At 43.6% G+C, this 11,758-nt stretch overlaps 3 protein-coding genes across 3 annotated transcripts; all 3 read right to left on the bottom strand.

Annotated features, from left to right (window-relative positions):
• Window positions 1-16: 16 nt before the first annotated feature.
• On the bottom strand, window positions 17-1,228 carry LOC143363880 (uncharacterized; the record flags this gene model as incomplete). Its single annotated transcript, XM_076804407.1, has 1 exon — window positions 17-1,228. A coding segment is annotated over exon 1 (1,212 nt), but the record flags the coding sequence as incomplete, so codon positions are not given.
• Window positions 1,229-2,159: 931 nt separating this feature from the next.
• Window positions 2,160-7,277, bottom strand: LOC143363879 (uncharacterized). The gene has a single exon (XM_076804406.1). It carries the CDS (start codon window positions 7,275-7,277, stop codon window positions 2,160-2,162), a length of 5,118 nt encoding a protein of 1,705 aa, XP_076660521.1.
• A 66-nt stretch (window positions 7,278-7,343) lies between these two features.
• On the bottom strand, window positions 7,344-11,110 carry LOC143363878 (uncharacterized). Its single transcript, XM_076804405.1, has 3 exons — window positions 11,023-11,110; window positions 8,286-10,917; window positions 7,344-7,695 (listed from the first exon to the last, which is right to left on the bottom strand). Exons 1-3 carry the CDS (start codon window positions 11,108-11,110, stop codon window positions 7,344-7,346), a joined length of 3,072 nt encoding a protein of 1,023 aa, XP_076660520.1.
• Between the last annotated feature and the right edge of the window lie 648 nt (window positions 11,111-11,758).

Below are 11,758 nucleotides of genomic sequence, written 5' to 3'. Positions count from 1 at the left end.
TTAATGTGGCTTGTACACCGGCGTGCAGATTTTTCAGATGTGCTTCGTGAATAATTAACCTAGTTACTAAATGAGATTTAGGTAATAGTATTGGATGTTTTTCTCGGAAGGGCAGAGCCGCGTTTTTCAAACGACCGCCCACTCGCAAGATGCCATCGTCGTCTAGAATCGGAGTTAACGATGACAAATTAGAAATTCGACTTGATGCCTTAATTTCGCGAAGTTCGGATTTGTATGCTTGTTGTTGAACAAGTGTCACGATTCGCAGTTCTGCATTATTTAATTCCCGTGTTGACAAAGGTCCAGATGATGGACTCTTTTTCAAACTGTTTTGGACGAATCGAAGCATGTACGCGACCACGCGTTTAAGCCGCTGAAACGAAGAGAACCTGATTAAAAAATCGGGTTCAGGTATTTGAGTTGTTAGTGTTGTGATTGGACGCAACTCTGGTACGTCGATTGGTTGAAGCGGAGAAATAGGCCATTGCTCTACTTCAAGAGCTAACCAGGATGGCCCGCGATGCCAGAGATCGCAATGAATGAAATCGACTGAGCGCATGCCGCGAGATATGAAATCTGCCGGATTTTCGGCGGAAGCAATGTGACGCCAGTCACTAATATCCGTTATTTCCTGAATCTCCGTTACGCGATGAGATATGAAGGTTTTTAATGTGTGAGGGGCTGATTTGATCCAGTGCAAAGCTACGGTGGAATCTGACCAGAAGAACACTTTGTTAATATTGACATGTCGTAACGCTTGTTTCGTGGAGGCGAATAAATGTGCGAGGAGTTGCGCGGCACATAATTCTAATCTCGGAAGGGTTACGGTTTTTAATGGAGCTACTCTTGATTTGGAAGCTATTAATTGCGTAATTATTAACCCATGTTTATTGCTGGACCGCAGGTACAGACAAGCGCAGTAGGCGCGCTCACTCGCGTCGCAAAACCCGTGGAGTTGAATCTCGGTGCAATCCGCTTGCATAACATGCCTACGTATTTGAAGATTTTGGAGTTCATGTAATTCTTCCCAAAAGGTAACCCACTCGGTATGAAGATCCGTTGGTAAAGATTCATCCCAATCAAGTTGTAGTTTCCACAAGGTTTGCATGATTAATTTTGCGCGCACAATAACCGGTCCCAAGAGTCCGAGAGGATCGAATAATGTCGCGATTTTAGAAAGGATAGTACGCTTAGTGACCTTATTTGTTAATGCGGACTCCTTGACCATATATGAAATTGCATCTGTACGCGCATTCCAATAAACTCCGAGTGTCTTGATGGTTGTGGTGTCGCGTCGATCCCGGAATTGGGGAGAATCGGCTCGCGACTGGGTAGTGGTTTAACGGCGAATGATTGTAAATTCAAACTCCGGAGAACTAGTCTTTATTTCTAAACTGCAAGACTCGGCTTGCCTTCGGTAACTTCTAAGCAGCTCGGTGCTTGAAGTAATTCGGTTCTCGATATTTCTAGACAGCTCGGTGTACTAGTCGGGTTGGTGTATCAGACAGTTCTGTTGTTGTTACAATATTTTGGAATAAGGTAGGCTCGGATGTGGGTGTGGTCTTAGGAAGTTGTCTATGATTGGTTGAAGGGTGTGTTTGGAAGTGGTGGAAAATTAGGAAGAGTGGGAGTGGAAGATACATTTGGTTACAGGCGGCTACGGCTATAAAACTATAAATTTCGGTACGCTAACGGTTCGCAGGCCAACATGTGCTCGTCAGCTGAGGTTGTTCGGATTTTTGACTACGCCAAACTACGGTAGGTTTTTTATGGCGGTCATGGTCATTATGCCGCGGGTGGTTGGTCTAGTTGACCTTCACGGTCGTGCAGATGTCCCTTTGCAGAGGGTTTTTACGACGGAACATGCCGCCCCCCTTGAACGGTCGCGTTCAATGATTCCCACTAAAACTGGTCGGATGGTGACAACCTAAAGTCGGTTCGGATTATCTAAATCTAAAGGCTAAAACAATATGTACACTCTAGACTTAGTGGCTAAATGACAATTTGTACAAGTCTAACTTACATTAACAATACGGTTAGAATACGTTACTATGATTACGTAATTATTTACTATATATACAAGGTAGCTGACTTGGATAATATCTATATACAGTTGATATGGGTGTTCTTTGTTTGTGACACAGTAATTTTAAAGTCCCTTAGATGGATTGTTCCAATGGCAATGGAAAAATAGAACGGACGCCTCGCTTATAACAACCACTCGCGGTTTTCACTGTAACTACGCGAATGACATTGTCTTCTCCAGGGTGAATTTCAGTTATGCGTCCTAGCTTCCACTGTAGAGGTGGTAGGTTGTCCTCCTTCAGTAGAATCAATGTCCCAATGTGAAGATGGGCGGTGGGGTTGTTGCGCCATTTGCTCCGAATGTTTAATTCGTTTAGGTACTCCTTGTACCATCGTGTCCAAAAATGTTGCTTCATTTTTTGGATATGCTCCCACACCGATAGTCGATTGGTAGCGATATCAGACACATCTCGTTCCGGAATATTAGTTAGCGACTCACCTATTAGGAAGTGGGCCGGAGTGAGGGCTGAGAGGTCATTGGGATCCGAGGATAATTGTGTTAGGGGTCGAGAGTTTAAAATTGCTTCAATTTCGATTATGTACGTATTGAATACCTCGAATGAAAACAGCGTGTCTCCGATCGTGCGATACATATGATGTTTGAAGGTTTTTACAGCTGCCTCCCATAGGCCTCCAAAATGAGGAGTTCTTGGCGGTGAGAAGTGCCATGAAATACCATTACTATTTAGATAACTATTTATTGGTTTTTTGTGCTGCTCTGACCTTAGAAATGCTTGTATTTCGTCTAGTTTGTTCTTTGCTCCGACGAAATTTGTTCCATTATCCGAATAAATTGTACTAGCATACCCGCGTCTCGAGAAGAATCTTCTCAGTGTGGCAATAAAGGCCTCAGTGGATAATTCGCTGACTAGTTCTAGATGAATTGCCTTGGTTACGAAACAAACAAATACGGCTACATAGACCTTAATCTTTTTTGTGTTACGATGCTTCTTTTCTTTAATAAAGAATGGCCCGCAAAAATCTACTCCCGTTGTTTGGAATGGTCTTGTGGCCATAACCCTATCTCGAGGTAAATTTCCCATTGGGTAATCTGGTGCGGTCAATGGATTAACCTTAAAGCAACGCATACATTTTCGAACTATATGACGCGTTAAGTTCTTTCCGTCAATAGGCCAATACCTTTGTCTCACTGCGTTTAGAGTGCCTAAAATACCGGTATGCAATTGTCTTTGATGCTCGTATTCAATTATTAATCGCGTAATGTGGTCTGATCGCGGTAGGAGTATGGGGTGCCTTTGGCTATAACGAAGATCGGAATTCTGTAAACGACCTCCTACGCGTATAATTCCCTCATCATCAATAAAAGGCGTTAAGGCCAAGATTTTACTGTCTTTATGGATTGCCGTTCTGTGTGTTAGGTTGGTATATTCCTTTGCAAAATGTCGACCTTGCACGTTTTTAATAACACAATTGTGTGCTCTTTTTAATTCGAAAATCGAAAGTGGCCCTGTATTCCTTTCACAACGTGAAGCGTTTTTGCAAAAACGGACACAGTAGGCTATTGCTCGTTGTAAAACTATCCACGACGAGAAACGGTTTAAAAAATCTGAATTGCTTATCCTTGTTGCTAGACTCACAATAGACCGTTGTTCAGGCACGTCGATATTGGGAATTGTAGTCTTAGGCCAATTCGTCGGTAGTTCAGAAAGCCAGGTAGGACCCTTCTGCCATAAACGGTTCGCTAAGAACTCGCTGGGTAGTTGGCCACGCGAGAGACAATCCGCAGGGTTGTCACTGGAGATTATATGCCGCCAATTGTATTCATTAGTGACTTCTTGAATTTTCGATACCCTGTTTGCCACAAAGGTTTTCAAGGTGTGTGGGGCTGTTCTGATCCAGTGCAACGTTATTGTTGAATCAGACCAGAAATGCACCGAATTGAATTGAATTTTTAGTGATTTAGAAATCGTATTGTACAACTCCGCGAGCACTAAGGCAGCACATAATTCCAGTCTAGGTATGGATATAGTTTTTAGCGGAGCGACTCTTGATTTCGCCGCAATTAAATTGATTTTGACGCGGTTTTTGGCGTCGCTTGATCTTATATAAATACATGCGCCGTAGGCTATCTCACTGGCATCGCAGAACCCGTGTAGTTGTACATCTGTATACTCCTTTATTAGTGTTTCCCGCGGGACTGAAAATTCATTTAGAAGAACTAGTTGTTCTTTGTAGGTTTTCCACAGGTCACGTATATCTGACGGTACTAGATCGTCCCATCCTAATTTAGCCTTCCACAATGCTTGCATTATTATTTTTGCCTTTACTATGACCGGACCCAGTAATCCTAATGGGTCAAAGAGTTGGGCAATCTTGGAAAGAATTAATCTTTTGGTGTTTTGCGTGGAATTATCTATTGTAACCTTATACCCAATTGTATCTTCGCGAGGATGCCAGTAGATGCCTAACGTCTTTTTGACTGCCTGCGGATCTAAACACAGGCAGTCGTCGGTAGTTCGCTCTTGTAATCCCTTTAGCAGTTGTGGTTTGTTAGATGACCATTGTCTTAGATTCATCCCTCCTCTTTGAAAAATGTCAGTCAATTGTTCTATTAACTTCGCGGCTTCATCTGACGAATTCGTGCCAGTTAACAAATCGTCCATGTAAAAATCATTTTTAATTACTTCAACTGCTAAAGGATACGACCGTGCTTCGTCCTCGGCAAGCTGTTGTAAGCAGCGTGCCGCAAGAAACGGAGCGCAAGCCGTACCGTAGGTTACGGTGTTTAAGCGGTATGATTTAACCGCCTCGTTTGGACCTTTGCGCCATAGGATTTTTTGATAGTTCGCGTCCTCTGGGTGAACTAATATTTGCCTGAACATCTTCTCAATATCGGCAGTAATCACGTATTGGTATTTGCGGAAGCGAGCAATCAATGAAAAGACGTCGTCCTGAATTGTCGGACCTACCATTAGCGCGTGATTTAGGGACAGACCGGTGTCGGTCTTCGCGGACGCGTCGAAAACGACCCTAACCTTGGTTGTAAGGCTGCTAGCTTTTATTACGGGATGATGCGGTAAATAACAACCCGCATCTTTACAATCCTTGTCTTCTACTTCGGTCATGTGATCTAAGGTTTCATATTCCGTTAGGAATTTGGTATATTGATCGCGTAATTCGGTGTTGGACTGTAGCCTTCTTTCTAGACTATAAAATCTTTTTAGCGCGATATCGTAAGAATTGCCGAGTTGTTGCTTGTTGTCATTGAATGGAAGTCTGACTATGTAGCGACCCCCTTTATCGCGATAGGTGCTTTGTTTAAACAATTCCTCACACAATTGCTCTTGCGGTGAGCATGAATTTGTGACTGAACACTGCTCTACTTGCCAGAATCTTTCTAACTGCGCGTCTAGATCTTGGGTATTCAAATGGCAGTTTATATTTGTCGATACGGAATCACTTATTTCTCCTGACAGCACCCAGCCCAACTCGGTATCTTGAAGAACGACCGTTTCGTTTTGTAATCTAATTCTGTCCTTTCCTAAAAGCTTGTAATATAAATATTCCCCAAGCAAAAGATCGACCTTCGAAGACCTGTTAAAGGAAGGATCGGCTAAAGCTACGTTATTCGGGATTTGTAATATCGTTCGTTCAAATGTGCGCGATGGTAAAGGCCCAGTAATTTCTGGCAGTGTTAAAAATAGTGCACTACACTTAAAATCGGAATGATTTGAGCCGATTTGAGCCTCTACGGCAAATTTTACATGGCTCTCCTGACGCCCTATACCTGACGTCGTTACGTTGAGACGTTTCTTCGGTAAACGCAGGTAAGTCGCTAATCTCTCGGTCATAAAATTGCGCTGCGAACCCGGGTCTAAAAGAACGCGGCATTCATGCTCTCGATTCTTTTGGTCAAGAATTTTAACTCGCGCCGTGGATAGCAATACTTCTTGATCTAATTTACTGTAGGCCGTTAACGCTATGGTAGGCGATGCAGCTTCGTTTAGGGTATTAACTTTCGCAACATTCGATACGTTTGACTGGTCAATGTGCAATAATGTGTGGTGTTTTCCGCCACATTTTCTACATGTAGATGAGCGACATTGTGAAATGAAATGCGTGGAATTTAGGCAATTGAGACAGCCTTTAAGAGTTTTTACTGTGGTTATTCTGTCGCGAGGAGATTGTTTTAAGAATTCTGTGCATTGGTTAATATAATGAGATTGCTTGCATACCGGGCACGAAATCGCGGGCTTGGTACCGACAAAGGTATTGGTTCTATGTACCGGTTTAACACTCCTGTCAGACCAGCGTTTTGGGTAATTATTGTCCCGTGTATGCGCTACTAATTTTACGGGTTCCTCGTCCCGTGAATATTTGTTCAAAAAGGCTAATAATTCGTGATAGGTCGGCAGGACCCCATCCTCGATTGTGCGCTCCCAAGAAGTACGTGTCGATTTGTCGAGCTTTGATGAAATGATATAAATAATCATTTCATCCCATTCCACCGGTTGGCCTAATGATTTTAACGCATTTATATGCATTTCTGCGTCTTCTGCTAAAGCGCGCAATGAGGATGGTTTGTCTCGAGATACCTCGGGTAGTTCAAATAAAGCACGGATGTGGCATTGAATGATCTTACGCGGTTGATCGAATCTTTTCCGTAGTAGGTTCCATGCAACAAAATAATTTTCTTCGGAAGCAGATAGAGCGCTAGTAACGTTGGCCGCGTTACCTATTAGATATGATTTTAACAAGTGAAATTTATGGATAGTAGGAATTGTATCAACCTCGTGAACTAGTGATCGAAAAGTATCATAAAACCCTTGCCACTCTAAGAAGTTCCCGCTGAATTGTTTAATGCGAATTTTGGGTAATATATCTTGTGACGTTGTAATAGTCGGAGTTGAGGCATTACTAACAGTCGGAACAGTTTGGATTTGAGTCCTGTGGGTTAGCTCCCTTAATCGTCTAGCCAATAAATCGGAGCATTCAAAATATGTTGCTTCAAAATCTTTGATTGCCTCCTCGTCTGATTTATCTTGTATCGATTCAACCTGATCTTGTATTATAAAAAACCTTTGGAAGTATTCTTCTAATTTCTTTTGTCGCATCTCTATGTCCGTCACCTCGAAAGTGAGAATCGATTCCCGAACCTGATTGCTTAATCGCGTCAGTTGTGCCTTCACGGCGGCACGCTGTCTTATAAACGATTTTAATTCATCCGCCATTGTTCGAGGGATTGAAGCAATTTTTGGGAATGAGGGAAATTTAGGAAGTTAAGTGAGTCGAAAAACTTACTCGTACGGAGACTGTGCAGTACCGCTACCCCTTTCACGGCCTTGTCTTCTCAGGACGTCCAATGGTCCCGAAGAGGAATTGGTAGGTGCGATGTTCCCTTCTGATGACGTCGATGGTCCAGAAGTAGAAGCTGCGTCGCTCGCGATGTATCCTTCTGCTAGGCTGGTTGTTCTGGATGCTGGGTCGTCCAGGCTGATCCAGTCAAATGTAGGTGCTCCCTCGGGCTGCTGATGTCCTTTGGAACACTCAGCTACTTCTTCTTCGTTGTTTCGGTAACTCGCGATAATAGTCGCGACAATGCTCAAGGCACAAGCGATATCGTAACTCGCGATAAAGATCGCGATCCGGCTCGAAGGACCAAAAAATGTGGTGTCGCGTCGATCCCGGAATTGGGGAGAATCGGCTCGCGACTGGGTAGTGGTTTAACGGCGAATGATTGTAAATTCAAACTCCGGAGAACTAGTCTTTATTTCTAAACTGCAAGACTCGGCTTGCCTTCGGTAACTTCTAAGCAGCTCGGTGCTTGAAGTAATTCGGTTCTCGATATTTCTAGACAGCTCGGTGTACTAGTCGGGTTGGTGTATCAGACAGTTCTGTTGTTGTTACAATATTTTGGAATAAGGTAGGCTCGGATGTGGGTGTGGTCTTAGGAAGTTGTCTATGATTGGTTGAAGGATGTGTTTGGAAGTGGTGGAAAATTAGGAAGAGTGGGAGTGGAAGATACATTTGGTTACAGGCGGCTACGGCTATAAAACTATAAATTTCGGTACGCTAACGGTTCGCAGGCCAACATGTGCTCGTCAGCTGAGGTTGTTCGGATTTTTGACTACGCCAAACTACGGTAGGTTTTTTATGGCGGTCATGGTCATTATGCCGCGGGTGGTTGGTCTAGTTGACCTTCACGGTCGTGCAGATGTCCCTTTGCAGAGGGTTTTTACGACGGAACAATGGTTGTGTCTAAATCTAATTTAAGATGTACAGATTCTGCCTTGTCGGTTAACGCGTGAATTAATCCTTCTTTATTTGTCGCCCACTTACGAAGTTTAAACCCCCCCTTTGCGCAGAGCAATTGAATTTCGTTTATAGTGGCGACCGCCTCTTCGAAAGTATCCGCGCCGGTTAGCATGTCGTCGACATAAAAGTCCTCGCGTAATACTCGTGCGGCTCGTGGAAAATTTTCGCCTTCGTCGGCGGCTAGTTGGAATAACGTGCGAATTGCCAAAAAGGGGGCTGCAGATGTACCGTACGTCACGGTATTTAGCGCGTACGTCTCTATGGGATTGTCTGGAGTTTCGCGCCATAAAATCTTTTGGTATATCCGGTGATCGGAACTGACTTCGATCTGCCGATACATCTTTTCTATGTCAGCCGTTATAACGTATGTGTAGGTTCGAAATTTAATTAAGAGTGCGTAAAGCTCTTCTTGAATGGTAGGGCCTGTCAAAATATTGTCGTTTAGTGATTGACCTGATGTGGTTTTCGCTGAGGCATCAAATACTACGCGTACCTTAGTAGTCAGACTGTCTGTCTTGACTATTGCATGGTGCGGTAGATAGTACCCTTCAGTCGTATTAGCGGATTCGAGTTTCGTCATATGACCTAATTTTTGATATTCCCTTAAAAAATTGACATATTCTTCCCTTAGTGCGGGTTCCCTTGCGAGTTTTGTTTCTAGCGCGTGAAATCTGCGAAGCGCGGCCTTATATGAATCTCCTAAATTCGGTGGGAAAGATTTGAATGGGAGTTTTACAGTGTATTTCCCGGTCACGGAGTCGCGCGTGATATGTTCCACGTAATGTTTCTCACATGTGCTCTCGTCAATTGATAGAACAGGCCTTTGCGGTATTTCTTCCAATTCCCAAAACCTTGATATGTTATCATTCAAAGAAATACGGGTTACATGGCAATGAGTTGCCTGATTAGAATTTTCGCCCGGTACCGTCCCTGCTAAAACCCAACCAAATTTAGTTTTGCTTAGGATTAGCGAACTATTCGCAAGATTTATTTTCCCAACGCACTGAACTTCGTAGAACAAATCTACGCCGAGCAAAGCATCTATCTCGGAGGGAACGTTGAAATTAGGATCTGCCAGTGGCAAGTTAGACGGAATCTGAAGTTGCGTCTTTGAAATTTGTTTAGATGGTAACGTAGCGGTGATGCTGGGGAGAATGAAAAATGTGGCGTCTGCGGTGAATTTGTTAATTCGCGATTGAATAGTGGCACGCGAATAGTGCATGGTGTTGGATACACCCTTGTTGACCCCTATAATTGGAATGTTAGTTCCCTTTAACGAAAGGCCTAACCTTTTTGCGAAGCGTTCAGTCATGAGATTTGACTGCGATGCTGAATCTAGGATGACTCTACATGAAATAAGACGACCTGCCTTGTCCGGAATATACACAACCGCGGTGGAAATAAACGTTTCGATGCCTAAGATCGATTTTAATGATACGACCGTTGCAAGTCTAGCCGATGGCTCCTTGTGCAGCAATGTATTATGTTTTTCGTTGCATTGTTTACATGTGCCAAAGGTGCACTTTGTAACATCGTGATTCGGTCGGAGACAGTTTATGCACAAGCCTGCCTTCTGCACGATTTCGATGCGTCTTTCGACGGTTGTGCTTAGGAATTTCTGGCAATATTGGATGTAGTGATTGCCCTTGCACAATGCGCAGCGCCCCTTTTGCACGGAAAGTGTTAAGGCGTGCACGTTCGAATTAGATAGTTTCCGGATTCGAATGTTCGGGTTCGTAAAAGATTGACTGGTTGCCTTAATTGGCTCGTTCCTTGCCGGTTCTAATATTTTGCAACGACTATGTAAAAATTGCAAAAGATCGTCCATGCTCGGGATTTCGGTATCCTGAGTATGTTCTCTCCATTTTAATCGCGTTTGATCGTCTAGTTTGCTTGTGATTGCGTAAATCGGGAACGATTCAAGAAACGGTTTTTTGAGAGCCTTCAATGCGTTGTAATGCTTGGTTACTAAATGCGTTAAGTCCGTCAACGACTTATTCACGTTTCGCGTACATGCTTGTAGTTCGAAAAATGCCTGAATCCTATTGTTAATAATAATCCTTGGATCGTTATACGTTTTTTCGAGAATATCCCAAGCTACCGAGTAATTCGCCTCGGTAGTTTCTAATGATTCGATGAGTCCGGCGGCTTGCCCCTTTACGCATGATTTTAGATAAACTAATTTCTGCACGCCGCGCAACTTGACATCGTCGTGAACTGCTGCCCTGAATGCGTCCGAAAAACTTGGCCATCCGTCACAAGAACCACTAAATTCCGGCAATTGCATGGTCGGTAATTTAACCTGCGTGTGAGTTTCCGAATGAACCGTTAACGGAGAGTCTGCGTTCGAATTTCCGGCGCCCAAACCCGAGAATTGTTGAGAATGAGACAATTGTGCATTTATCGCAAGACGGTCTGCCTGAGCTTGTGCCCTATCATGTTCGCCCTCGAGTTGCCTTGCCATAGCTAATGTTTCGAAATATTGCGCTTCGAATTCGGCTCTTTCGTTGAGCCGTGATTCAAACTGATTATCCTCCGCACTTAATTCTAACGCTTCTTGGATTAATTGAAAATTTTGAAATTCGCGTTCGATTTGCGCTATGCGTATTTTTATATTCGCGATAGGGATTTGTTCCGAAGATGTAAGCGGCGAAATAAAACCTTTGAACAATGTTAATTTGGTTTTTATAGTAGCGCGTTTTCGAATCAGATCGCGTTCGCTGGGTTGCGCCTTGTCTTGAGAAGCCATCGTAACAGACTTTATTGTACGACTACGTGAACTACGACGAAATTACGAAATTGGCGAGTATGATTTATGCTTTGACTCACAATTACGATGATGACGTCGTCTCGATGTTGGAGTTCCCTGCGGTGGACTTGTTCCGTACAGCGGTAGACTCCTTGATGACGACGCTTCGACGCTTGACGTCCTTACGGTTGCAATCCGTGGACGCCCTCGATGATTCTCCACGTTGTTGGCTGCGATGTGGAAATCTCTGCGATGGATTGGTTCCAGGCAGATCGTAGATTTCCCGAGTCGATGATCCTTAGATAGGCCTTGCCGCTTCGATCCGACGGTAGATTGTCACTATAGTTGATTGTTGTTGCTCTCCAATGATTGGCACAGTGAATCAGAGGATGATGCTTGTCCCAATGTCACTGGTATCCGGCTCGAAGGACCAATTTTTTATGTTGAGATCGTCACGGGTTGGTCGATGCTCAACTGGTCAATTTCGAATTTAAACGAAAGTTGACCTCGTCGAAATAATTAGATGCCGTTGTTCGGTAAAATGTAATTTATTAATAGAGAGCAACACAGAAATTAACAATTAACTAGACAGTGATTAAAAAAGCTCTTGAGAATATCGTGGTCGAAATATGGTTGTTCGCGTTTTCA

The sequence above is a fragment of the Halictus rubicundus genome, unplaced genomic scaffold, assembly GCF_050948215.1.
Source record: "Halictus rubicundus isolate RS-2024b unplaced genomic scaffold, iyHalRubi1_principal scaffold0161, whole genome shotgun sequence".
In the NCBI taxonomy this organism is placed as follows: domain Eukaryota; kingdom Metazoa; phylum Arthropoda; class Insecta; order Hymenoptera; family Halictidae; genus Halictus; species Halictus rubicundus.
Note: the sequence above shows the minus strand (reverse complement) of the source record. Positions and strands in the feature narration are given on the sequence as shown.

Bases quoted from the DNA above. Each gene is read 5' to 3' on its own strand.
- LOC143363878 (XM_076804405.1), bottom strand. From the start codon at position 11,110: ATGGCTTCTCAAGACAAGGCGCAACCCAGCGAACGCGATCTGATTCGA. The intron at 10,918-11,022 runs GTTTTATTTCGC...AATTAATCCAAG, and splicing joins CAAATTAACATTGTTCAAAG to AAGCGTTAGAATTAAGTGCG. The intron at 7,696-8,285 runs GTAAAAACCCTC...TGGTCCTTCGAG, and splicing joins GACACAACCATTGTTCCGTC to CCGGATCGCGATCTTTATCG.
- LOC143363879 (XM_076804406.1), bottom strand. From the start codon at position 7,277: ATGGCGGATGAATTAAAATCGTTTATAAGACAGCGTGCCGCCGTGAAG.